General features: G+C 56.3%; 1 protein-coding gene across 1 annotated transcript; it reads left to right on the top strand.

The window, feature by feature from the left end:
• The first annotated feature begins 476 nt into the window (after window positions 1-476).
• On the top strand, window positions 477-27,691 carry KIAA1522 (KIAA1522 ortholog). Its single transcript, XM_047082627.1, is given in 8 exon segments — window positions 477-711; window positions 20,962-21,132; window positions 21,217-21,272; window positions 21,566-21,689; window positions 22,269-22,385; window positions 22,477-23,135; window positions 23,137-25,042; window positions 25,473-27,691. Coding segments are annotated over 8 exon segments (3,291 nt in total). The 3' UTR covers window positions 25,496-27,691.
• The last annotated feature ends 181 nt before the right edge of the window (window positions 27,692-27,872 follow it).

Genomic DNA, 27,872 nt, shown 5'->3' with positions numbered 1-27,872 from the left:
CTCCTCCGGCGAGGCGGACTCCCTTTCGCGCCCCCGCCGGCACCGAACCTCAGTACCGCCCCTCCCGCCCCGCCCCGCGACCCCGCCCTCTGGGTCCCGGGCCGTCGCGCGACCCCGAGGACACGGGAGCGGCTCGCTCGGAGCCCGACCTCGCCCCCCTCGGGCCCCCCCGAGAGCCCAGAGCGGGGCCGCGGGCCGGAGGCGGCGGGGAGGGCGGCAGGCGGCGCCGCCCCCGCCCCGCGGCCGCTCCCTCCTCTGCTCCCGGCCGGCCTCCGCGCCCCGCCTGCTCGCCGCCCGGCCCGCCCCTCCCGCGCCGCTCCCGGCGCCCGGCCGCTCCCCGCGGGCTCCGCTTCCGCCGCCCAAACTTTTCTCCCGCGCGTCTCCCCGCGGCGGCCGCCTGCCCGCGCGCCCGCCCCGCGCATGGGTGCCCCGCCGCAGGGGGCCTGACCCCCGCCTCCCGGTCCGCCCGCCGCGCCATGGCGGCCCGCGCGCCCCCCGCCGCACCTGCGGCCGACGAGCCGGGGGGTCCGGGCGGCCCCCCGCGCAGGAAGAAGTCCCGCTCCGGCGCGTCCGGCCTCCGGCGCGCCTTCAGCTGGCTGCGGGGCAAGCGGCGCAAGAAGAAGGCGGCGGGGGCCGAGGGCGCCGAACCGGCCGCCCCCCGGGCCAAGAAGGCTGACGACAAGGCCAGGAGGGCCAAGGGTAAAGGCCGAGGTAAGGCGGCCGGGCACCTGGGCTGCGCGCCGGCTGGCGCCGAGGGTGCGGCCAGGGTGGCTCCGCCAGGGGTCCGCGGCGCGTTGGAGGGTGAGCCTCTAGGCACTGGGGCGGGGGGGAGCGAAGAGTCCGGGGCTCAGCCCGAGCACCCCCATTCTGCGCGCCCCACCCCGCCAGCATCTCCCAGAGTCAGCCCGGCCCCGTTCTGGAGAGAAGGGACCCCCGGCTGGGGCAGGAATCTCCTGGTTTAAGCAGGAAGTGCTGGCAACCTGGCTCTTGGGACGGTGAGGCAGTCCCCCTCCCCCAGGCTCACCCAGGTTCTGCCCTCTGCTGAGTCAGGGGGTCAGAGACTTGGCTCTGGCCTGGGGCCCATGGGAGAGGCAAGTGGCCTTGCGTCTCTGGTGGGGGTTCCTCCAGGTCTGGAAGGTCAACTGCACTCAAAAGGTGTTTCAGCCCCACAAAGGACCCAACGTGGGGCACAGCATGCTTTAGGTTCTTAACTGTGTTAGCTTTTCCCACCTGGCTCCCCTCACCACTCCCCTGGGCCAAACCGCAAACATCCACCTCCTGGGGTGGTGAGCTCACGGATGAGAACGAACCATGGCGCCCCTCCCCATCATTCCTTCCCCCAGGCCTGGTAGAAACATGCTAGTGTTGGAAGCGTGCTTACAGATGGGGGAAACTGAGGCCCAAATTAACGGAGAAGCTGTATCTGGGCTGTGACCGGTACTTAAACACAACAGCCAATTAATTCCCTGTCTGTGGGCTCTCTGGCCTTATGGATGGGCAGCCTGAGGGGAGGTGGGGGGGGGCGGATGGCTGACTTGGCTCATCCCTGCTGGGGTCACTTTTCTTTCGGGCACTTGCTTGGTTCTTTTCTCATTTCCCCCCTCTGTTTCTGTCTCCCGTTTGAGGGGTAGGGCATGAGTCTCTGCAAGAGGGTGGGGCTCCCTTGGGGCTTGCCTTGCTCCGAAGTCTACCTTCCCTGTGGCTCCTGCTGCAGTGCCAGAGGTGAGGAAATGGCGGTGTGTGCGGGCCCATCCCATCTGTGTTTACCCTCCCAGTGTCCTTTAACCACCTCCTCTGCAGGAGAATTAGAAGGAACATTTGAGGGGTCAGGAAGAGGGTGAAAAGCCTCTTGTGTGATTGCATCCGGCCTGATCTTCCTTTTGGATGAGGGCCCTGCTCCCCTTTGGCCCAGGCACAAATAGAAGTCAGGGTGCTGGGGCAGGGATGGCTGGGCCAAGCCCTGAGGGAGGGTTTGGGTGAAGGGTGTTTCCAAGGGCTCTGTACTCCCAACTGGAGGCCCGAGTCTGTCCTAAGGCTGTCCCACTGGGATTCGGTCTGAAGTCATCCCCCTCTCAAGAGGGCTTGGGTCAGAATTGCAGCAGGATGGATTGTGGTCAGACTGTGAGGATTGGAGATAGAAAGCTAGTGGTGTACCCCAGGGAAGTGGACCCTTTTCCCCAGAGACCAGCCTGGAGGCAGGGGCTGGGAAAGTTGATCCTATAAGTCCCTGCTCCAACCTCCTGGGGTATATCTGTCATTGCTTCAGTGGCGAGGCCTCCCCCTGCGTTGTGTTTGGTATCCAGTAGCACTGGGCTTTCTGGGCAGCAGTCGGCCTGATTTGAGCCCACGTGCATGGGAAACACCTCCCTGCCCCTGGCTGTTGTTTCCCCAGGTCTGGGGGTGGCCCTGGGTATGACTGGAGGAAGTCCTGCTCCATTTTGCTCCAACCTCCTATTATTCCAATTGTTTCCTTGTCACCTGCCTGGCCCAACTTCTTTTCTGTTTATGAAGAGAAATGAATCCAATCTCTCTAATCTCCACTGGCACTGCTGATCAGGAAGGGGAAGCCCAAAGAAGGCTTAACTATTTCTGGGGAAAATGTTCAGAATGGAAACTGGGGAAGATGGGAAGGAGGAATATACAGAAAATTCTTGAGAGGTTAGGAGCTTTTGCTGGGAAGCTTCCCCATCCCAGTCTCTGAACCAGAGACCCAGAGATGCAGGTCATGGCTCCCCTCATCTGACTCCACTACAGTTAAGATGGGGAAACTGAGCTTAGAGTAGAATTTTGAGCACTTGTCTTCCAGGACTGCCCTGCACAGACTTAGAAAGAAAAGAGAGGAAATCTGACAATTATTGATTATTCTGAATGTGCCAGGAGCCCTTTATCCATTATCTCATTTGAGTCCATTTGCAGATGAAAAAATATTTGAGGCTCAGTGACAGTGAGTGCTGAATTTGCCCAAACTCGGATTTGAACTCAAACCATCTGCCTCTCCAACCGGTACCGTTTTCATAAATAAGACATACAGGTGGGACATAGACCGGGGGTAAGGCTTAAAGATCTTTTCTTCCAACCCATTCTACAGAAGGGAAAAGGTCCAGAGAGAAATAAGGGAAGTTGACAGAGTGGGAGGAGTATGAGAGTCAGGCAAATAAGAGTCCAGATCCTGGCTCAGTTGCTCGCAAGCCCTGTGATGTTGGGCAGCAACTTCTCTGTGGTCCCACTGATTCCATTACTGGCTCAGGGAAGACAGGGGACCTTCTCACAGGGGTGACCCTCTGGCTGGATGTTGCCTTGGTGGGTTTGTGACTCCAAGATTTCTGTCTCTGTACGATTCTCAAAAGAGGGGACGTGAAAATTTTGCGAAAGTGAAGTTACCACAAAAATGCAAAGGGTCGCTATTAATCACCTGAACTCTAAGGACCCAGTCTGGAGGGAATAGGCTCAGGGCTGACAGGACAACTCTGCTGTCCCTCCCAGGCTATGTGACACCCGCAGATTATTAAACCCCTCTAAGCCTCAGTTTCCTTATCTGTAAAACAGGGATAATAAATCCTGGCTTTACAGGGGTGTTTCAGGGACCCAATTAGATAACAGCCATGCAAGTGCTTTGTGAAGCTGTGGACAAAGGTCTAGAGGGTAGCAAGTTTCTGCGGTTGTGATGCTGAGGACTTGGACATTAGCTGAAATGTTTGGAAATCCACTCTTGGTTACGCCTCAGATACCCATGGTGGTAGTGGTGATGATGATTGAGGCGGGAGCCACAGAAAGAATCTCACCTCTGCCCAACAAGAGGACTCAGGCATAAGAAAAAGTAAACAAATAAGAAGCCATATTTTCCAGAAATATCACCTGGACTCCAGACAAGTATGTGGGGAGGAAGTGTTTCTGGGACAGATGCCAGGACTGGAGCCCAAATAGATAATCAGGGGAGGCTCTCTGCAGGAGGTGAGCAGCGCAGAAGAGCAGGGTGCCGGCGAACTTGAAGAAGTAACAAGAAGGCTGCTCTCTGGCAGACCCCGGCTGGGCATCTTTATGAGTGTTTTCCTTTGTCCTCGCAACAGCCTGAGAGGTGGGCAGTTATTACCATTTATAGGGGAGAAAATAGGTCACTCGGCTTCATTCATTTGAAAAAGACCTATCCTTTACTATGTAGTGTCAGGCACTGTTCAGGGTAACGTGGATACCTGGGACAAGACAGGCAAGGTCCCCACCTGCATGGAATGACAGAAGCACTCAGTCGGCCTCCAGAGGCCACACTCTCCAAACAAAACAGTATGAGGCTGGGTGTGTTTCTGACTCTGGAGAGGAGTACATAGGAGGATGTAGCCCTCCCGAAGAAGGTTACTCGCGGGCAGTGGACAGTGGCCGGGTGGGGAGTGGGATCATTCTTGGGATCAGAGTTAGAGGACTTCAGTACTCAAAGAATTCAGGAGCCACCTTGCCGAGTCCAGCAGACTTCACCTGAAGAACTCTGGCCACTCACTCAGGGAGAACTGCCCTTGGTGTGGGGTTGTGGAGAGACTCCTGAGTTTGAGTTGTGCTCTGTACACGTTCTGTGGCACCCCACGGTGGGCCACACATGCCCCGTTTTGACAAAGATGGGGTTTCATGGCCTCTGACAGCCTCTCTGGCTCTAGAATTCTGGTTTAAGGATGGGCTGGGGCCATGAGGGTGGGAGCTATGCTCAGGAAAGGAGAGGCTGCCTTTTGGCCGGTCATGTACAAGACATTGCGACCGAGTGGCCTAGATATTATAGTAAGGAGGGCCAGGAGAATAGTGTGAATAATGCCATCTCTCTCTGCTGAGGAAGGGGCCTGAGGAGCTCCAAAACAAAGTCAGGACCCTAAGGCACTTTGGGTAATGGACACTTTGCCTATCTAAGGACAGGAGAGTATCTGTTTGCTTTTCAGTAAACACTCTATGTATTTCCACATTCTGTGCCATTGCATGTGCCGTCTCCCCTACTTAGGGTGTGCATATCTTCACTTCTCTATCCGCTGAACTCCTGCTCATCTCTCAAGGCCTGGCACCAGTGTTCTCATCTCTGTGATGGCCCCCAGGGAACTTACTGCCTCCAGACTAGGACAGGGTGCTTAAGGGATTTGGAATTGGACAGTATATGTTTTTCTGGCCACCTTCTTGGGTAGGACATCTCAGTGTCCTTAGCCTGGGGCCTGGACCAATTTGTTAGGGGTAGGTTTCTCTTTGCTGTGGGATACGGCCAATGGGGGAGTGACTTCCTTAGAGGAATGTGGGACCACCTCCTCCAGGCCCCTGTGAAGGGATGGGCATTATCTGCCTTGGGTCCAGATGGGAGAGGGTGCCTCACTATTGTATTTCAAAATATTGATTAAGTATTTAATATTGGGTAATAAGTACCTATGCTATGTGCCAGGCATTGTTCTGGGGATGAATGAGAGACAAGGTCCCAGTCCTCATGAACCTCACAATCTGAGGGAGGAACCAGACATGGAACAGGTAATGAAGGGTCAAGAAGTGTGACAAAGGAGGGAAGCACAGTGATCCCAGGGGGAGATCAGGGACGGCTTCCCAGAGGAGGTGACATGTAAAAAAAATGGAAGGATGAAAGGAAGCTGGGGTTGAGGGATTTGCAGTGCTGGAATCAGGCAAGGCGCCTGCAAGGAGCTGGGGCCAGCTGCCTCTCTGGGTTCTGTGGGTTGCAGGAATCACCATACCTCATAGTTTTGAACACCCTGAGGGCAGGACTGGGTTGATGGTCCTTTCCCTCTGCACTGCCCAGCACAGGGCCTGGTGCAAAGTGGCTTTGGGTAATAGCTAGGTGATCTGATATGGGCCCCAGAGCATGGGCATCTGTGGATCCTAGATGCTCAGAGTTGATGGCCTGAGATGCTGCAGGCTGCCGTAATGGCACATACAGATGGGCAGCTGAGGCCCAGAGGACTAAGTGTCTTGCTCAAGGTCACACAACCAGCCAGCATTATAGGTGGAGCAGGAACCCTCACCTGCCAGGCTGACCTTAGCTTCCCTACTCCTTTGTTCAGACTTCAAATGGAAAATCCGGCCCCAGAGAGGTGCCTCTACCAGGAGTGGGATGAGATGAGCAGGAAGCTGAGTCCAAGAAGGGCTCCACCCCCTCCTTTACCTCCAACACCTTCAGGGGCTCATTCCAGCTGCCTCTCCCTCTCCCTCCTGATGGAGGCCTCAAATCCCCACCCATGGCACACATCCCAGTGTTCTGGAAATCCCCTTCGGGCTAGGATGGGCCCTCCCCCCACTATTCTGTCCATCTCCTGCCCCTGAAGCAGGGCTGGCAGCAAAGTTTGCTGAACTGGGGTGGCTAAGCCCGGTGGCCAGAAAAATCTACACTCTTGTCAGAAAAGGACAGAGGGAGAGCCTCCCCTTACCCAGCTGTCCCCTGGAAATCCCCGTCTCCCCAAACCTCAAAGCTGCCTCAGCTGCTCCTGGCCTGTCACATGTCCATGAAAACTAATGAGAGGAGGCATTGTATATTGTTTGGGCCACCGTGACGGTGGTGGGGCAGGGAGAGCAGGTATCCACACCTCCACCTTCTGTCAACATACCAGTGCACCCCAGCATACCCCACGGCCACCTCTAGGCCCTTGGCTGACTTGGGGGAGGAAGTAAGTTGGAAGCAGGTTGGAAGCAGCTACTATGGGCCGGAGGGGTGGAATCGCTGTTGGGTCTCTCCCATTAGTATACTCCACTGTCTCTGTGCTTTTGTGTTTACTGCCCCCAGGGGCTGGTTCATCAAGGGCTGTCAGCCCTATTCACAAGGTGCCCAGCCCTGTGATTGGCATGGAGGGGAGACAGACACAGCTCAGCTTGCAAAGAGTTTAAACCCCAAATTTTCTGACACAGTGCATAATTCCCAGGAGGCTGCTGCTGGGGTCTGCTCCAAACAGGGCCCCCTGTCTGCTTAGGACACCCCTCTCCTCCAAGCCTCTAGCTAGGCGAGGTCTTCACCATGGTTCAAGAAAGTCACCAGGCGCTCAGCCCAGTGTTGTGGTTTCTAGGAGTTCTGGTCTTCCATACCAGCTACGTCTTCCCACAGTCCTACCCCAGGCTCTCTCATGCTCTTGGCTGTGGGCAGTACTATTTCTCCAGGATCCTGGAGCAAGCACAGCCTCTGTAGTGAAAGAACGTAAGACTGGGACTCTCCTGCCTGTGCCTCTTCACCTTTCCCGGTACTTAAGTGACATCATCACCACCTTCCTCCGCGTCAGCGGGCCAGCCCCACCGTCTCTGCCTCCACCAGGTCCTGTTCAACACCGCACAGCAGACGTGCTGCGTGCCCGACACTGTGCTGCGTTTGGGGTTACTGAGAGGAGGGAGGCGATCACTGTCCCCGAGGAACTTGTTTTCTGGTTGGAAAGGGAGATACCACACCAAGCTGTTGTCTCGAGACGAGTGTTGGAATGGTGTTGCAGAGGGTGCTGGGGGGCCGTGAGGTGTGATCAGTTCTATCAGAGTGCAGCACTAGTGCCTGTGGGAGCACAGAGGGCTGAGCTGGGGGAGGAGGGCTGCAAGGAAGACTTCCTGGAGGAAGAGACTGTCCAGCGGGATCTTGAGGAAAATGAATCTTCCAGGCAAAGGTGGAAGAGGAAGAAGCGTGTGGGAAGGCTTGGAGGTGTGTATGGGTGTGTGTGTGGCAAGCAGTTTTGTGCAGCTGGAGCTCTGATGAGGGGTGTGGTGGGAGATGAGTTGAGCTGGGGGCAGGGCAGTTACTGCAAAGCCTCCTGCAAAGGCCAAGGCACCTGCTACACTCCAGACATCCTTTGAAGTTCTTTGCATACACCCTCACTCAGCTTATGTCAAGAGATCTGGACGTTACCCTTGAGTGTTCTCTTTGCTCCTTCATACCACCTTTCTCCTTTATGGGCCCCATCTGTAAATTAGGGGAATCGGACTAGCAGATACTCCGAGGTCTCCCAGCTTTGACGCCAGGGCCCTCTTCTCTGCAAAGCGGGAACCTGGTGCACACATCTTGGTATATAGTGTATGCGTGATGAGTGGATGAATAAAATATAACCCCTCGGGGACTGCACTGTTGTTAATCGCAAACTCTTAGCAAGGCATGGACCTGAAGGAGGGTGGGGCTTGACTCCCCAATTTTGCAGGGAGGGACAGGGTGCCCTGGAGCCACTGGGCATAAGAGACAGCTTGGTGCAGTGGACAGGCTTACCCAGGTGGCAGAAAGGATGAGCAATATGGGGATTAGAACTGAAGGCTCTGGACTTCTAGCCCAGCAGTCTCTCTGCTACACCATGCTGCCCCTAGTAGGAGAGACAGGGCAGAGCAATGGTAAAGGAGAGTCACTGCCTAGGCTGCTGAGCCCTGGGCACAAGGGCGTTTGTGAGGACACAGAGGTGCGGATAGCCTGGCGGCCTGGAAGGTTTTTAGAAGAGGTGAAGCGAGGCCTAGGTTTGAAAGATGAAGACTTGTATAAGGGTAGATGAGTGGGGGGCACACAGACATGAGTGGCCTCACATGTTTACCTATACACTCCATTACTTACACTCACAGACACAATGTGACAGAGCCTGCCATAGTTACGTAGGTGGATACACAAAAGCGCATATCCAGATGTTTGAAAACAGACTCAGTGATATGGATAGATGCACACGGATGATTACACAGAGGAACCCACACGTTCAGGGTCACAGGTATGTACACAGGTACACGACTACACAGCCACATTCAAGCATACAGTTACCAATGCCCAATTACATGCCCTCCTTCAAGGTTATGCAGAGGCACAGATAAACAGTAGGGGTAGTGGCATGGATCAGTGGGTATTGGAGTCAGTCTGGGTTTGAGTCCTAGCTCTGTAGCTTACTGATGTTTGACTTTGGGCTAGTCATCTGACTTCATGGAACCCCTATTTCCCCATCTCTAAAACGGGGATGATAAAACTACCTACCTTATAAAATTGTTTTGTGGCATGAAAGCAGTTTATCAGAGTGCCTAGCACATAGTAAGCGCTATATAAAAGGATGCTGTTATTGAAACACTATTAAGACAGAAATACAGTCAGATCGATACATGTGTACACACAGGCACAGAGACAGGAGATACACACACAGACACGTGACACTCACGGGGTGGTGGCTGGTGGGCCCCAGCAGCAGCGGGGCTCCGGACCCCCCTTGTCTGGAGACCTGGCCCTCGTTCTCTGGGCGCCACTGCAGTCCTCAGAGAGGCGGCCGCTGGGCTGAGAGAGCTGGCGACCCGCCTGCCCCACCTGGACACGCCGGCCTTTCCCGAGCGCTCTGGGTGGGGTGGCTCAGCTGGTCTCCCAGGTCCCGGGAGGGGTGGAGCCTACGGGACGCGCGCCAGGCCCCGCCCCTCCACCGTCCCCGCCCCCGGCCCGGCCATTGGCCGCAAAGCCTGGAGGCGTGGCTGAGCTGGGGCTGGGGGCGCCTGCGGTGGCCGCCCGCGCGTCTCTCTGCTTCCCTCCCGGGGCTGCGGGCCCGGCGGCCGGGCTGGTTGGGCTGCGCTAGGGTTTCCGCGCCGGCTCCCGCGCCCGCCATGGGCAACTCACACCACAAGAGGAAGGCCCCCAGCGGCCCCCGGGCCCGCAGCTTCTGGCGGTTCGGGCGGTCGGCGAAGCGGCCGGCAGGTAGGGGCCGGGGGTGGGGGCGGGGCAGGCGGGGAGGAGGGTCTCCCTGCCGCAGCCGCCGCCACCGCTGCTGCCCCCTCCCGGGGCTTGGTGGGTGTGAGTGTGGGGGGCCGGGAATCCCCCGCACAGACCCCACCCCTCACATGCGCAAAGAGACACGCGTACATGCGAATACCCACGGGCGGGCACACGTCCATGTTCACAATTTACACAGTCACACACAACACCCACTCAAATGTACGGACATGCAGACGCAAAATCGCATACACGTTTACACCCACAGCGTCGTTGTAGAACGCACAGACCCTGAGACAGGTACATACACCTAGGTATACGGTTTACACAGCCACAGGAATTATACCACACGCGGAGATTCGCACACTCGCACACACACATCAGTCATGTAGGTACAGTTGCCCAGCGTCTTAGGCACATAGATGTACCCACGGGTTCAGAACTGCACAACCAACCAGACTCCCACACTCGGGCTCAAAGACCGACCCTAAGGCACTTTTACACACACACACACACACACACACACACACACACACACACTTGTTAGCCCCCAACGGGCTGAAAGTTTGCAGGAGGGACGGGAGACAAAGGTGCAGGAGAGAAGCAGGAAACCAGGGGGCTGGAGACTATGGGCCGCCTCCATTTGACGTGATTGGGAGTTGGACTGGTTCTTTGGGCTCTCTCCCCACCCCCACCTGCGTCGCCGCTGCCTGTCGTCCCCCTTCCCCCTACCCGCGGTTCCCGTGGTCGCTGCCGCATGTCCCCCCTTTCAGTGCAGCCACCGAGCTGGAACGCAGCCTCCCCGGCGTGCTGCGGGATCCCTCCGCGGGTCACATTCCAGCCTCTAAGTGGGGGGTGGGTGGAGGGGGAGAATGGAGAAGGCTTCCAACTCTAGGGTTGGGAGATAGGATTCCTGGTTTCCCCCAGCAGGTGCGACAGTTCAGGGTATCCCCCAGAGTCCCAAGGGTTGCTGGAGGAGGGGCTGTTGAGGGTGGCCAGTTCCCTTACCTGGTGAATCCAGAGATGGGGTAGGGGCTGGGGTTAGATCTGCTTTTCCCCCTGAGGAAGATAAGGGGATCTCCAACAGAGGCAGGTATTCCTTCTGGCCTTTGGGAGTGGAAGAATCTTGGAGAAGGTGGGGTGGGGTTCCTTTGGCTGTGGTGGGAGAATCCACCCATGTCTTCCCAGGGTGGCCCACATTCCTAGAGGTTCTGAAATGAGCCTGATGATCTCATCCCTCCACACGGGGGCAGGGGGTGACAGAACCTGTGCTGGGAATTGGGGGGTCTGGATTTTCAGTGTGACTCTGGTATGGGCTCTGGTGACCTTGAGCAGATTGCTTTCACTCCTCTGGACCTCCTGGCTCCCACGGAAGGGCCTGTCTGTGAAATTAGGGGGCATAGCTTAGGCGACTTCTGGGACCCTTACGGTTCTGTCTAGCCATTTTATGGATAGAGAAGGTGGGCTTGTCTAAGGTCATGTGCTAGTAGCGGTTTGAAGAATAACAGTGATGATCAAAATAACAGTAGGAAAAGGGTTAATTATGTTCTGGTAGACTCTGAGGATTCCTCAGAAAGTGGATTGATGAGAGACTCCAGGACCCTCCAGTAGTCTCCCTGTCCCAGCAATCCTGAAATCCATCTGACCACCTGTCTCTCTTAGATTCTGCACCAAGGGGTGGGGCTGGGGCTCTTCCCCTGCTTTCCCGTGGCCACTCTAATCTGATGGTTTCCTGAGAACCAACTGTGGGTGCGGACTTGTGACCATTTGTGGTAGGAGAGAGAGAGAGATGAGAGGACTAGGTTTACAGTCTCTTGCCCACTAGTCCCTGTGCTCTTACAGTTCCTGCTGCAACTCAGGCACCAACCAGGCTTTAAGGTGGTCCTAAGAAACCAGAAAGCAATGTCAAGACAACAGAGAAGTAAGTGTGGGGGCTGAGGAATATTCAGAAGGCTTTTGGGTTGGGGCTAGTTTTAGAAAACTGGAGAGATGGTCTTAATTTGGCCTTCGAAGAAACTACAGGGTTGGAGGGAGTCCTGATTGTTGATTAAATGAGAGAGAGATGACCAGGGATGCTCTTCAGCTCTGGGAAATGGCCATGAACAAAGGCAAGAGTTGAACCTGAGCATGGAGGCTGGAGAGAAAACTGGTTGAGGCTTCTTCCTTGTGCCTGGGAAGAGAAATTCCACTGTGAATGCAAACTTCAATCCCTTTGGTTTTACTTGTGCTGAGGATTGTTAAGGCTTCCTCAGCCTGGGCCTCTGCCCAGGTATGGGACTGGGGTTTGAGTACTTATCCATTTGATTCGTTTGTGAGAGGATGAGGGAAAGGATGCAAGGCAAGCAGAGAGGGCAGGAGTCTGTAGACCATAGGGAGCCAGTGAAGGTGTTTGAGCAAGGGAGGAGCCTATGAAAGTGTTGTGTTGGGAAGATGGCGCCAGAACAGGGCAGGTGCAGGCAGGACAGGTTGGGGGGTGGAGCAGTGAGAGTGGAAGCTCAAGAGAGCAGTCTGGAGGCTGTTGCAGTAATCCAGGGGAGAGGTGGTGAGGTGAGGGCTAGGGACAGGGTGGGGGCTGTGGGAGTGGAGAGGAGTGGCAGTTGCAGACACACCGAGGAGGCGGCGGCAGAAGTGATAGGACCTGGGATTAATCAGATGTTGGGCGTATGGGCCAGAGAGGGCTGTGGAGGCTTAATGCTCCAGGCTGCTTTGCTGGGGGGGTTGGTGACAGAGATAATAACTCAGAGATAAAAATGAGGTTCTGTGCTAAACCCTTTCATCAGTTAATTCATTTGTCCCCCAACAGGTATAGAAATAAGTTGGAAGCCATTATCCTTCCCATTTTACAGATGAGGAAGCTGGAGCTTAGAGAAGTGAAGTCGCTTGCCCAGGGCCACTCAGCAAGGAGGTAGCTTTGAGATTCAAACTCAAGCCTATCAAATTTTAAAGACTGTGCCCTTAATCAGTTTAGGAATAGATGGGTTCCTTCTTATGATTGAGGGGCCTGCAGGTCCTCTGGGCAAAGAAAGCCCGAGGCCCTGGGGGTTTGGGGAGCACAAGTGGAGGAAGCACTGTGGGAGAGGGGCAGGGGTTGAGGACAGAGCACCGAAGCCCCCCAAGGGCTCAGAGAGGGAGCAGGTGAGAAATGGAAGGAGAACTGAGATTCAAGGAATGGCTGGTCCATTGGATCAATGCCCTTAGATGAAAGGGAATGGTAAGGGTGGACAGGGAGAGGCCTTCTCACTGTTGGAAAGATACTAACCTGCTGGGATTGTTTGGCCTTGGATCTCAGGAATCCAACCACACCCCCGTCCCTCCCCAGGCCCACTGGCTTCTGGTCTTGGGAAGTTTGGGGGATTGGTGAAAGATGTGAATTGGGAGTCCGGGAGCATCTCCCACCATACCACCCTCCTCTTTTTTTTAAATTTTTTAACATTTATTTATTTTTGAGAGAGAGAGAGAGAGAGAGAGAGACTGAACATGAGTGGGGGCAAGGGGCAGAGAGAGGGAGACTCTGAAGAGGGAGACTCTGAGCTGTCAGCACAGAGCCCGATGCCAGGCTTGAACCCAAGAACCGGGAGATCATGACCTAAGCCAAAGTCGGATGCTTAACTGACTGATCCACCTAGATGCCCCTGATCCTCCTTTTTTTTTCCCAGACATTGTACTGTCAGGTTTATACACAGCCACCCCCTTCCCCTGCCCCCGTGGGATTTATTGTTTCCATCTTGCTGATTGGGAGATTGAGGGAATAGACTAAGTCATTGGTGGAGTCACACCACCTGGAATTCTTTTCATCCCTCCCCCTGCCTCTGTACTTGGAGCACCAGGGGTCTTTGGTAGGTCCCACAGCTGGGAAAAGTCCTGTTCCTCTTACTCACCTACCCCCCAGCTTCTCTCTCCATCTCCTCCCCCTTCCTGGGAGAGATTGTGACCAACAGTGTGTCTGGACTTGGTTGTGGAAGCCTTGGGCTTGCAGACAAGGGGCTGGCCCAGCCCTCTCTGGTCGCAGGGATCACCCCCCCACCCGCTTCTGCCCCAGGCCCTGACCCAAAGTGGGGGACACTACCCTCCTAGGGGCAGAGCCCACATGCTAAGGGACCTTTAGAGATCATTTCTCCGACCCTCCCATCTCATAGATGAAGAAACTGAGGCTCGGAAAAGGGCACGTACTGGCTCAGCATCGTGCTGCAATTGAGGGGCAGTGAGAACTCAAACCTTGAGGCTCTTGACTCCCAGGGCCCTGGGGTCTCTGGTCTGGGCTTGGAATTCCCTTCCCTCCCAAACGGGAGGATTAGGACTAAGTCACTGAGGAGCTGATAGGGAACTCTTGTTAAAGTGTCCCTTATCAGGCTTTATCTTAATAATGGTCCTTAAGGCCACTTGGGATTTGAAGAGAGCTCCGGAAGTGGGTGGGAGTGGAGGCCTCTGGTGGCATGGGAAGAACAGGATTGTGCAGCCAGTCAGAGCTGGGTTCACACACCCTGAGTCTGCCAGTTACTAGCTGTGTGACCTTAGGTAAGTCACTGACCCTGAGGGAGTGCCTCTGTATGGCAAGGGGGATTTAGTGAGATCATGTGTGTCTCAATCAGTTGGTACTATCAATACATGTGAGTTTATTATCCTGTTACCAGTAGAAAGGCAGAGGGGCCTGAGAGAGACCTTTACCCACCCCTACACCCTGGAGAGGCAGAAGCTCCCTTGAGGACCACACTTTGTGCTTACACTTGGTTGTGTGGCTTTGGCTTTCCCAGCTACTCCATGAGGTAGGTGTTGGTCCTTTACAGATGAGATTGAGGCCCAGAGAGGCTGATTCATTTGTCCAAGGCCTCTAATCCAGGCTTCCTGATTCCCAGGCTTTTCCCCTCTTGACTTCATTGTGGCTGCCTCTCCACCATATATAAGGTAGGGATAATTGTGCCTTGAAGGAACAAAGGAAAGGGTTTTTGGAAATTGAGACTCGCACCCTGGCCCAGAGAGATTATTATGTCATTGTCAGGAGCAGATACTGACCCGGAAACTCATTATGATATTTATTAATATTATTGTAGCTAATTCCTCCCTGCACTACTGCTGGTTCCTGCAGCCGCCTGAGGCATGGGATCCTCCTCTCCTTGTTGGGGCACTCCCTGCCCCCCCATATTTACCTTAAAACCGGCCTGTCAGCTCTGCAGCTCTGCTCTAGGGCGGGGCTTCCCACTGAGGGGAGGGAGGAGGGGGATTTCCCTTCTGCAGAAGTGGGGTGCAGAGCTCCCCCTCTTTGGGCAGGGACTGAGGATGCATGCAGCCCCCCTGATCCCTTAACTTCCTCGGACTTAGGACCATTGCAGTGTTTGGAGTGAGACCCAAGTTCCATTGTGGGCTCAGCCACTTCCTGGTTGAGTGACCTTGAGCAAGTCACTTTCCCTGGAGCCTCCTTGTGCTCTTTGTGAAAAGGGAAGTCAGACATACCTTTCAGGTTTTTTGTTGGGTGTTCTGTGAGACTGAAGAGAAAGAGAAACTTCCACGTGAAGGTTTTTGTTACACTCATTTCCCTTTGTCTTGGAGAATAAAATCTCCATACGTTCTGGGTTCTGCTCCTATTGGAAGGCCCTGGGTTGTTCACCAGTACAGAGGGGCTTAGGACCTCTGAACACCCTGAATCCTGGCTCCCGGGCCTGGCCAGTGGTCAAATGTGGTGGGGGAGTGGGGTCAGGCCCAGGCCTGGAGGGCTCCAGCTCCTGAGTAAGGCCACCTGGGCAGCTGTTCCCTCCCCCCCCCCCCGTCATTCCTCTCCCCTGAGTCAGGCCTGCCTGGCTGTGGGCGCGCCACCACCCCCGCCCCTTGCTCTGGAATGGGGCAGGTTGAGGCCTCACCCCATGGAGGATGTTGCCAAGACAGTGTGTACGCATGCGCACAAATGTGCCCTTGGCCTTGGGGGTTGGGGGCTCCCTCCCCCTTTCTTCCCTGTCCCCAAGCTCAGGAAAGCCCCACAGTGGTGGGTACATGCACCTGCCTTTGTGTACACACAGCCACCTGGCTGGGCCCTGCGTGAGTCTGCGGTCCTGCTCCTGTGTGAGGACACGGACTAGGGTGGCCTGGGTGTGCTTTGTGGACGTGGTCCTGCGAGCACCCACCTGTGTGTGGGGGGGCCCAGTGGGACATTTTGGAGGTGCAGGCGCACATACTTCTGCTGGTTGGACTATATCTGAGCTCACGAACTTGCATGTGTGCTTCCTGGTGTGCCCTTCATGTTAGGGGGTGTGGCCGAGAGCAAGGTGTCTTCTCTGATCCAGGAAGCTTCCTTCCTCTGGCAGGTGGGGGAGGAGGGGAGGCGGAGGCTGCAGGCTGAGCCAGGAGCTTCAGCCCCAGGCTGCACCTCTGGACTGTGCCAGGGCAGAAGGCTCTAAATACAGCCTTGGGCAAGGTCCTTCCACTCTCTGGGCCCCAGTTTCTTTGTGAGGTCCCTGCCCTCCACTGGAGACTCTGGTTGCTGAGCTCCGCCCTAAGCAAGTCACAGGTGTGTGGACCCGAGCCTTGCCTTGCCTTGCGAGGCTCAGAGAGGCCTCAGGCTCTGGCCAAGCTGTGGGTGTGGGGGGAGGGGTGTTGCTGGAGCAACCAGATGTTATCAAGTGTGAGAGCCTTGGATCCTCTGGGACTTTGCAGCTGTGGCCCTGACTGCCAGCTTGGGCCTGAGACCTTGAGCTGATGTTCCCCCATGCCCTGAGTGGAGCTCAGCCCTGAGTTTCCTTGGTTAGCGGGTAGCTGAGGATGACTGTGTCCTGTGTGGGTAAAGCCTTCAGTTTTGGAGCCAGCCAGGGCTTGGGAAGTCCCCTAGCTCTGGGAGCCTCACAGGTCCATGATCAACAATGGGAGAGAATCCTCGAGAACCTGCCTCCAAGGGCTATTGTAAGATCCAGGAGGGCAGAGACTGCCTTCCCCCAGCACCTGGCATTAATCACCCTACAAGTATGAGGCCTATTGCTCTTTTCAGTCTGAGCGGGACTAATAAGGGGGCAGGTGAGTCTGGCCTCAGAGAGGGAAGAGGGGAGGCTGTGGCCAAGAAACTTTGAATTTCTGGGGATGAGAGGGTCCCTCAGCCCTTGTTCAGAGGGGAGATAGGGTTCGTAGCTGGCATGGCAGACAGAGCATAACTTTTGGATTCCAGTTGTCCTGAGTGCAAATACCACCTTGCCCTTTCCCAGCTTGCCCCTTCTAGCCTCCATTTCGTCATCTGTAAAATGGGGACAAAAGGGCCTATTTCCAGGATGCCTGGGTGGCACAGTCGGTTAAGTGTCCAACTCTTGATTTCCGCTCAGGTCATGATCTCGAGGTCGTGAGGTCCTGAGGTCAAGCCCCACATCGGGCTCCACACTGGGCTCAGAGCCTGCCCAAGATTCTCTGTCCCACTCCCTCTGCCCCTTCCCAACTATGACAGCATTTTTTCTCTGTCTCTCAAAAAAAAAGTGCCCACTTCTTAGGATTGTTGTTTAGATTGAAGTGATTTGTGGATTTACATACTATCCAGCTGCATAAAAGTTTGTTTTCTAGAGAGCAAGGGCTTATCCTCTGAGTGGCCTGAGAGGTGGGGCAGCGAATGGGGAAGGGGCTGCAGAGGGGTCTTGCAGCATGAGAGCCACTGTGAATTCTTAGATCCTTAGGGGCTCAGAGAGAAAGGTGTGGTGAGAGAGGAGTGTCCTGAGGTTAAGTTTGGGGGACAGCACTTCACAGACTTTCTCTTCCACCTTCTCAGCTACTCTTTTTGGAGTTGCCCAGGGGATCTCTTAACACTGTTCCTACCCAGTTTAACCTTCATTGTTGACCTCCTGGGGCTCTTTGAATAAAAGCCAGACTCTGCCATGGCCTACCGGGCCCCACCTTGACCTGGCTCCTGTCATTCTCTCCCTTGCTCACCGTATTTCAGCCCCACTGGCCTCCTTTCTATTCTGGGAGACACCCCCCCCCCCCCCCAACTCCTGCCTCAAGGCTGACACTTGCTCTTCTGTCCCTAGGGCTCTGTGCCCAGCACTTGCCCTGGCGGGCTCCTCCTCCTTCAAGTCTTGGTTCCAATGTCCTTTCCTTAGACTTTCCTTGATGCCTCTTATAGGCACCCCCCTTCTCTATCAGAGCTTCCCAGTCTTCACTAATCTAAAATTATATTGTTAGTCTACCTCATTCATGTATTCATCAAATGTTTATTGAACTCACAATATGTGACAGGCACTGATTTAGATGCTAGGGATGTACTGGTGACCAAGACAAAGTTCTCCATTTGCTATAGCTCTCAATACTAGCTCGATAAATTCTGCTGATTGAATGAATGGGTACAACTGTCTTATAAAGAGGACTTATTGGCCTTGTTTCCATTTGAGGTCATGACTTGTGTGTGATGGAGCTGGATTTGAACTTGAGCCCGACTTCCCTCCAGTTCCCTCCTCCCACCTTCCACTTTTACTGCCCTCAGCTGTGAGCTGGTTTCTTGGCTAGTTCTGTTCTCCCTACCTGGTGATTCATCAGAGTCACCAAGTCACAGAGTGAGGCCAGTGGGAAGGATCCTGGGCTGGAAGAGCAGGAGGGGGACGATGAAGCCTACCTCTGCTGTGTGACCTTGGATAGTTCATAGTGCTTCTCTGGGCTGCTTCCACCTGACCAAAGTGGGAAGAAAGTCCCGAACATACACAGGAGGAGTTGTTCCCACCGGCCACTGTGTTTCTGCTCTGGGCATCTCCCTGGCTTCCTAGTACTGTGTCCTGGGCTGTGTCCCAGCGGCTTTCGCCAGTGAACTTGCCATCACAGGCAGTTCTGGGCTGCCTGGCTGCTCCACCTCTGAGTTCCTTCCCCAGGGAATTACCCTCACCAGCCAGGAGGACTTGGGGATCATGCCAAGTGTATTTTAGTGGCTCTTCCACCCACCATCTGGCAGCTGGGACCCCTGCCATAGCTCTGGCCCCTGATGGTTTAGTAAAGGACTTGGGGACGGGTTAATGGCCTGCTCCTGGGACTGAGTGTCTTCAGCCCTGCTAGTCATACTCTCCACCAGAGCCGAGCATCTGCAGACTCGGGGCCTCAGTTTCCCCGTGAGAATCTGGGATGGTTCTTGCTACTGCACTCCACTTGAGGGGCGGGGTCGGTGGGTGGGCGGGACCAGTGGCGCAGGTGGGAGGAGGACCTGGAGAGCAGCCCCTCCCCCTCCCCTGCCTGGCGCTGGCTCTGCAGCTGGGCGGGCGACTCGCACCACTCGGTGCTGGGTTACGGTGAAGGCGGCGCCCGGCGCTCCGGAGAGGTCGGAATAGGGGACGGCCCGAGTGGCGCCCGCAGTCATGGTGGTGTTCCTGGGCCGCCGCCTTCCGGTGCTCCTCGGGCTCTTTAAGAAGAAGGGTGAGTGGGTGTGGCTGGGGAGGGGGAAAAGAAGGACCCCGACACCTCTATTTGCCAGAGCCTTCTGTAAAAAGGGGATCAAAGCCGGGGAAGGCTAATGGGTGGGGGATGGGGGGCAGTAATGAGGCCAGATTACCCTGTCCTCCCCTGTGCCTTTGTCCAGCGGCTTTTCCGCTGCCTTTGTCTGGGCCCTGCTTGGGTTTGGGAGGATGGATCCAGATGTCTCTGACCTTGAAGCCTGCAGCCCTTGGGTGAGACTGCCTCCCTTCAGGGGTACCCACACTGTACTGGGTACATCCCAGTACTTCAGTTCTGAGAGGCAGGGCACCCTCTTCCAGGTCAATCAGCATGTGTGGAAGGATGGGATGTGGGGAGCAGAGAAGAGAGAAAAGTAGTGCCCCTGGAATTTGGGGCGTGATCATTGAAACGCTGTTTAGAGGCCAAGGTGGGGCCCCTAGAGAAGTTTTGGAGGGCGGGGTCTATGCCTGCTTACTGCTTCTCTAGGAACTGGGCTTTCAGGCCTGGATTAAGACATGGGGGCCATGGTTTATCGGACTTTCGCCGGGGGTGGTGGGGGGGGGGAGGTGGGCAAGCAAATGTCCTTGGTTGGAGTGTGGTCCAGGTGTCCCCTCTGGGAACCTGGAGTTTAGTCTTGGCTCTGATTTGCTGGATGACCGTAGGCAAGGCCTTTCCATCCATCTTGTTTCCCCAACTTGTAAAATGCAGGGATTAGGTGAGACTCATTGGGATTGTTGGGAGACTTAGGAGCTCTGACCTTGTAGGGTTCCTGCAGGTTCCCTGGGCAGGAGCTGGCTGTTGAAGAGTGGGCCAGGGAAGAAGAAATGGGCAGGTGTCTGAGCTGAAGACCCTCATCCTGGGGCGTGGCCCTTTAAAGGGCTTGTTTTGTTTCTGCCCCTCTCTACAAGGTGCTGCCAAGGTCACATGACCCTCCCAGCGCTTTTGCTTATGTTGTGGGTTCCATTTAAAAGGGGGGCTGGGGCTGCAAAGTGCTGACACAGCCCCCTATTCCCAGGATTAGATGACCAGCTTCCCCATGGGCGGGGCCTGTAACAGGATCCTTTGTAATGGATCCCTGGCTCCTTTGCACCAGGGGTTGGGGCCTCCAGGAGAGGGGGATGCCTGGGACTGTTCTCCCAAGAGAGGCTGGAGCTGCCTTGTCTGGGGCTAGAGGGGCCCGGAGGAGGGCCTTCTCCCCTCCCCTTCTTTCCTCTAAGGGATGGCCACATGGGTGAGTAGGGGACATAAGAGGCCATGTCCCTTATTTGTCCCTCCTACCAGGACTTCCTGGGAATTCTGGTTGTGACCTCTGAAAGCCCACACCCTTTCCTAGTGTCCCACAGTGTCTTCCTGGGCCTGGGCCAAGGGGGTGTTTGAAAGGGGTGGTTTTTTTTCTGTAAAGTAAAGCTCGGGGTGTGGAGACAAGACAATGTATTTGCTACGGGCTATATGTATACAGGGTGCCTTACATCGGGCCCTGTGTGACATGTGGATACACAGTCGTGTATGTACTTGGGTATTGTTTGTATATGTACAGAATGGGAACTGTAGCTGTTGTGTATAGACCTAGGGGCTGGCTGTGTTCTCTGGGGGCCCCTGTGTTCGATGTTGGTTCCCAGATGTGTTTATACTGGGATGCTGTTTGTGTATGTCCTGAAGCCTGTGGGTGTTGTGTGCGTATATGGTGGGCTTGTGTGCCCTGGGTATGGGGAACTTTGTGTGGTGTGGGTGCTCAGATGTGTACTCTTGGGTACAGTTTGCGTATGTGCATGGGGGCTGTGTGTATCGCGTGTATAACTCAGAACTGTGGGTTGTGTCTACAGATTGGGGGAAGCAGGCCTTGCATGTGTGTGCAGGGACCGTGTGCAGTCTTGGGACTGGGGGTGTGTTGTGGTGGAGCCTGTGCATCCCCAGGCCTCACTTCTCTTCCTCCTCCATTCCGCTAGGCTCTGCCAAGGCTGAGAGTGACAAACGTCTAAGTGTGGGGTCCGGCCAGGGGCCAGGGTCTGTAGTGGATGAGCACCAGGACAATGTCTTCTTCCCCAGTGGGCGACCGCCTCACCTCGAAGAGCTGCACACGCAGGCCCAGGAGGGGCTCCGTTCCCTCCAGCACCAAGGTAGCCTTCACTTCCCCTCCAGTATCCCTCTTAGCTCTCCAAGGTCAGGGACCTAGCCCGACACACCTTTCTGGTGTCTTCCAGAAAAACAGAAACTGAATAAAGGTGGTTGGGACCATGGAGACACCCAGAGCATCCAGGTGAGCTCTGCCCCCAGCTCAGTCCTGACTCTGCTTTTCCCTTCCTGCTGAATCTCTGGCAAGTATGGTCTTTGAACCCTTTTGGATCTCAGTTTCCTTTTTGTATCATGAAGGGCTGGACTAGATGACCCCTCAGGGCTAGTCCAGCTGATAACCCACTCAGTGCTAGGTGAAGCTGGGGAGAATCCAAGTCAAAAGTTCCAAAGGGAAGCCCTGAAGAGGCAACAGCAGAGGCCCACGTAGGCCTCTGGGATGTCTGAGGCCAGGGCCTGATCTCCTTCTTCCCTCAACAGTCCTCCCGGATGGGGCCAGATGAAGACAGCATCTCTTTCTGCAGCCAGACCACATCCTACACGGCTGAGAGCTCCACAGCAGAGGACGCTCTCTCCATCCGCTCAGAGATGATCCAGCGCAAAGGTGTCTGCTCACCAGCCAGGATTCCCGGCGGGGGAGGGGGCAGTGGGCACTACCTCGGTCCCAGCACCTGCTCCTTGCCCCATTTCCTCTTCATCTGGCATTTCCCAAGGCTCTGTGAGTCAGTGAATCCAGGAAACACAGTATCCTGCGTTTTTCTTGGAGACTCACCATGCACATTAACTGCAAAGCAGGACAGTTAGGAGTCAGGAAACCTGGGTTTGAGCCTGGTGTTGCTGCTTCCCAGCTGTGTGACCTTGGGCCAACCCTTAACCACTCTGATCTTTGGTTTGATGTTGTATAAAAATGAGGTTAAGAGTACTTACATTATTGGAACGAGTGCCAAGTGTTCAGCATGCTAACACATAATAATTGTTCACTAAGTGGAAATTATCACTGGAAATTATCAGCCTTCTAGAAGAGAAGTGTTTAGCTTTGTTTAACCTAGCTTGGCCCACGCCTCCTTGATTATGGAAATCTTTTTTTGCAGAGCACTGATTAGTGATTCCACAGAAGTAGTGCTCTGCAAAATGTGTCCTGAGACCTGCTCTAACGGTTTCTCTCCCCTGGACTGGCCCCCAGGGTCCACCTTCCGACCCCATGACTCATTTTCCAAATCGTCCGGGAAGTCGGGGCGGCGAAGGCGCGAGAGGCGGAGCACGGTGCTGGGACTGCCGCAGCACGTGCAGAAGGAACTCGGTGAGCCTGGCGGGGAGGAGGGCAGCGGTGGTGAGTCGGGAGCTCTGGCTGAACCCTCCGCTGACCCCCCGGTCCTCCCTGTCCCTCGCAGGTCTGCGGAACGAGCGTGAGGCACCAGGTACCCCTCGGCCTCCTGGTCCTCGGGATGCCGTCCGCATCCCCACGGTGGATGGCCGTCCAGCGGGCCCGGCCTCAGGGACAGGGGCCCGGGTGTCCCTGCAGGCGCTGGAGGCACGGGCCCAGGCCGGTGCCGAGGCCGAGGCCATGCTGCAGTGCCACATCGACCGCGTCTACCGGGATGACACCCTCGTTGGGCGGTCCACAGGAGCCCGGCCCCCGCCAGTGACACGGCCCATGTCCTTAGCGGTGCCCGGACTGACAGGAGGGGCAGGGCCTCCAGAACCCCTGAGCCCAGCCATGTCCATCTCGCCCCAGGCCACCTACTTGTCAAAACTGATTCCGCATGCTGTCTTGCCGCCCACGGTGGACGTGGTGGCCCTGGGCCGCTGCAGCCTGCGCACACTGAGCCGCTGCAGCCTGCTGTCGGCCAGCCCGGCCTCTGTCCGCTCGCTGGGCCGCTTCTCCTCGGCCTCCAGCCCGCGGCCCCGCAGCCGCCATCCTTCCTCCTCCAGTGACACCTGGAGCCACTCTCAGTCCTCTGAGACCATTGTGTCTGATGGCTCTACCCTCTCCTCTAAGGGTGGCTCTGAGGGTCAGCCCGAGGGCTCTCTGGCTAGCAGTAGCGCGGCACCCCCCTCCCCAGGCGGGCAGTGGGAGGGGCTCTCCCAGCGGGGGCAGCACCGCCGATGCCTCCGACACTGTCAGCGTTCGGAGCAGTGGGCAGCTGTCCGGCCGGAGCGTGTCCCTCCGTAAGCTGAAGAGGCCCCCCCCACCTCCCCGCCGGACCTACTCACTCCATCAGCGGGGCTCAGCAGCACCCGATGGGCCCTTGGGGTTGCCGCCCAGGCCTGAGCGGAAGCAGCAGCAACAGCTGCCTCGGCCACCCACCACTGGTGGGGCAGAAGGGACAGGGGCAGCTCCGTGTCCCTCCAACTCAGCAGGCACCTGGGTGCCTGGCTTGTCTCCAGGTGGCTCCCGGCGTCCCCCACGCTCCCCAGAACGGACGCTCTCACCCTCCAGTGGGTACTCGAGCCAAAGTGGTACTCCTACCCTCCCTCCTAAGGGTCTAACAGGGGCCCCTGCTTCCCCAGGCAAGGCCCAACCCCCTAAACCAGAACGTGTCACTTCCCTTCGTTCCCCTGGGGCCTCTGTCTCTTCTTCCCTCACATCTCTATGTTCCTCATCCTCTGACCCAGCCCCCTCAGACCGGTCTGGTACACAGATGTCGACTGCCCTGGGTGACAGGTTTGCCATACCTCCTCACCCCAAGGTGCCCGCCCCTTTCTCCCCACCCCCTTCCAAGTCCAAGAGTCCTAAACAAGCCGCCCCCGCTCCTGCCACTCCTGCTGTGGTCCCCGGGCCGGTCTCTACTGCTGATGTGAGTCCCGAGCCCCCACCAACTCCGCAGACCTCCCTGACCCTGCCACAGGAGTCACCCAGTGCCCCCAAAGACCAGTCACCCCCACCGTCCCCACCTCCATCTTATCATCCTCCCCCCCCACCCACTAAGAAGCCTGAGGTCGTTGAGGCCCCATCTGCCCCAGAGACTGCTGAGGAGCCCCTCCAAGACCCCAACTGGCCCCCACCCCCGCCTCCTGCACCGGAGGTGCAGGACCTTTCCATGGCTGACTTCCCCCCGCCTGAGGAGGCCTTTTTCTCTGTGGCTGGCCCTGAGCCTGCAGGCCCTTCAGGCCCCCCAGAGCCTGTTAGATCCCTGGCTGCTTCATCCTTCTCAGTTGCTGTCTCTTCCCAGAGCCAGCTTCACGGTTCCCCAGACCCTCCTCCGGCTCCACCAGCCCCACCTCCAGCTGGTTCTGTCTCGGGGCTTTTGGCCAAGCTCCCACGGAAGGAACCGGTGGGCTGCAGCAAAGGCAGCGGGGTTCCCAGGGAGGATGCTGGCGCACCCCTGGTCACGCCCTCACTCCTGCAGATGGTTCGGCTGCGCTCTGTGGGCGCTCCTGCGGCTGCTGCAACCCCGGCCTCCGGGCCGTCAGCCCCCCAGAAGCCGCTACGAAGGGCCCTGTCAGGGCGGGCCAGCCCAGCGCCTGCCCCCTCCTCAGGGCTCCATGCTGCTGTCCAACTCAAGGCCTCCGGTCTGGCTGCCAGCAAGGACCCTGCGAGTGCCCAGCCCAATGGACCGCCTGAGGTGGAGCCACGGTCTCCCCAGTCCCCTGCCTCTATGGCCAGCTTCATATTCTCCAGGGGCACCAAGAAGCTGCAGCTGGAGAGGCCAGTGTCCCCTGAGACCCAGGCTGACCTCCAGCGGAATCTGGTGGCCGAACTTCGGAACATCTCAGAGCAGTGGCCACCCCAAGCCCCAAAGAAGCCACCTAAAGCTCCCCCACCCGTGGCTCGCAAGCCCTCTGTGGGAGTCCCGCCATCCACCTCGCCCAGCTTTCCTCGGGCTGAGTCCCTTACTGCTCCTCCCACCAACGGGCTCCATGCTGAAGACAGGACTAAGGGGGAGCTGGCGGAGAATGGAAGTGTCATGCAGCTGGTGGGCCTGGAGGAGCAGAAGCTGGGCCCACCTGGCTCAGGTACGGTGGATGGGGGTGGGGGTGGGTCCCCATCACTGGTGTGGGGAAGCAGGTGTCTGAAGTCCCACTACTGGGAATTTGTTACTGGATCTTTAAGATTTCCCTGGTCTCGGGCTGCCTGGGAAGGGTGAGCGATCACCGTTGATAAGCTAGTGAAGGAGCATGGTATGTAGGGCTTTGAAGTCAGACCTACTGAGTTTGAACTCCAACTTTGCCATTTTATCTACCCATCCTGGCCTTAAGTTCCTCACCATAAAGTGCAGGGCAATGATGCCTACATTAGCATGTCAGAGGTATTGTTTGTAAAACATCTAGCTGGTGCTGCTGGCATCGGTCAGTTGAGGAGGTGAGGATGTGCCTTGGGCTCTTAGTAGCCAGAACTAAGCCAAGACGCCCCTTGCTGAATGTCCCTTCTTTTCCCCTGCCGCAGACCCACAGAAAGAGCTGGTCTGACCGCCAGGCACCTCACTGGCACTGCTGACCCATCCCAGGAATACAATCTCAGGGACCTGAGCAGCTCCAAGGATGAGACGATACGGCAGACACTTAACCTAGTAGAGAGGATGCCTGCAGCCTTAACGTTCACAGCCTTCGATATTTATGCAAGCCTGGTGTTGATCCTGCCCTCCAAGTCATCCAGCTCATGCCTTTTCCTCCCTGGATGGATTCCCCTCTGGCAGCTGCTGCTTGTCTTGGCCTTAGCCTCATCTTGAAGGAGGTAGCTGGTGGGAGTGGGTGGCTGCGCCCCCTGCTGGCCCTGAGGCCACACGGTTGGGAGGAGAGCGCCTCACATGAATTTTTCCTCCCCCCCCATGTCCAAATCATGCACATACTGTAGTCCAGAATCAAAGCACTTTTGACAAGTGGCTGCATGTCCATCCTCCAGGGCCCATGAAGCCTCACTCTAAGGGCCTGTTTACATGGCGGCAGCATCAGTCCCTGGTAGCCAGCCCATAGCTGGGACCAGTCTGCTCCCTCCGATCCAGTTTGCTCATTTCCTAGTTCTTGGAGGTGGGCGAGTCATTGTATTCCCACAGGTTTCTCCAGGCTGGAGGTAGGAGCGGGGCTGTGGAATTCCAAAGCACAAAAGGGGCAGCAGGGGTTAGCCCTCCTGTGCCTCAACTGACCACCAACCACCTGCCTTCCAGTTCTGCCAGGTGCTCCATGCAGGGGACAAGAAGTGGGGACTGCCTGGGCCCAAATGAGGGAGGGGGTGGGAGGGAGAAGAAGAGAGGAGGTCCACAGGCTCTGTCCTCAGAGAGTGGGAGGACAGAACAGGGAGGCCTCTCAGCGGGCACTTGGTAATGCCAAGCATCTGCCCCCTTGTTTCACTTGATCAGGTTGGGGTGGGCAGGCAGGCGCAACACTTCAGAGGCAGGAGCCCATGGGCTGTGGCAAAGCTGTGTCCCTTTCAGCTGTGCAGGAAGCCCTGAGGGAGGCGGGTGGAGGGTCTGGCCAGGGGAGCGCTTATTTGGGCAGTGGGCCCAGACCTGGCCCTACAGATTACATTCTCTGACCTTTCTCTTTACTCGGTGCATGTTCTTTCTGCAGCTGCCTTTCAGCACAGGTGGTTTCACTGGGGGGAGCTGACGCTGAGTGACAAGGATGGGAAGGAAGCCAAAGGTGCATTCTATTCCAGACTCTTCCCTAGTCAGTGAAGGGGGTTCAGTGCTCCTAGGGAGCAGGCTGGGCGATTGCCCCCTGGCCATCAGCTTCTGCTACTGAGGTCTCCTCTAGGAATTTTAATGACCTATTTTCAGCCTGTGCCTCCTATCTAGGTAAGCTGGCTTCCCCACTGGCCCCGGTGCCTCCCTTCACAGTAGTGTGACTGCCACCAGGGCCATCCCTTCTGGCCTGATCCTCTTTCCTCAACAGTGACTTGGGCTTGAGGAACCTCACTTTTAGCTGCTTCTGTGGAGGCTGAACCCCTCCCAGAACCAGAGCTGGGAACACAGGGGATGTGGTACGAGAGCCCAGGTTCCTGGGGCCCTCCCTCACTGCGGTCTTCTCCCTGTGGCTGTAAACCAGCGTTCTGTAAACCAAGGTTTCCCTTGCCCTTTGGGTAATGGAGAGCGGCTGCTGGGTACATGTCGCACCTGTCCAGTGGGCCGGGGAAAGAGGAGAGTCAGTCAGTATGCACTGCTCTGCTCAGAGCTCCTGACCAGCCCCCTGGGAACCAAGACCAGGCCAAAGCCTCCACGAAAGAAACCTGGCCCTGGCAGCAGCCTTGGAGCTGTTGGAGATGGAGATGGGAGGGAGCCCAACTTCTGTGTCTCTTCCCCGCCCCCCCCCCCCCCCATGTTACTTGAGCTCCTTATCCTCAGTTAGAATCTTCTGAGCTTGTTTCCCCACTGGGTGGGACAGAGTACAAAGGAGAAGGGAGGATCTAGAAGAGGCAACCCTTCTTTGTCCTCTGGGGTAAATGAGCTTGACCTAGTGCAAATGGAGAGACCAAAAGCCTCTGATTTTTAATTTCCATAAAAATGTTAGAGAGAGAGAAGTATATATATATATTTCTTTAAATTTTTGAGTCTTTGATATGTCTATACAAACAATCCATTCCCTCTGCCCTGAAGCCTGAGTGAGACACATGAAAGAGCTGTGTGTGTGTGTTTCATTCAAAGGTGTTAATTAAATGATTAAAACGTGGCTGTGGTTTGCTGTTTCTTAATGGAGGGACAGGGTGGTGGTCTGGGCCCACTATTATGAGAGGATGTTCTTTCTGCCTCCTGTAAGCACTGGACCCCAAAGTGGGCCTCTTCTGCTTTTATCGCGAAGGAAAAGTCAAAGTGTTGGTCATCCATCCAGTTCACTATCTCCCAACATTACA

Source organism: Lynx rufus, unplaced genomic scaffold (genome assembly GCF_022079265.1).
Source record: "Lynx rufus isolate CCGP_SWC_20201006 ecotype Redwood Valley unplaced genomic scaffold, mLynRuf1.p SCAF_2, whole genome shotgun sequence".
NCBI classification, from domain to species: Eukaryota; Metazoa; Chordata; class Mammalia; order Carnivora; family Felidae; genus Lynx; species Lynx rufus.
This window is presented reverse-complemented; position numbering and strand designations above follow the sequence as displayed.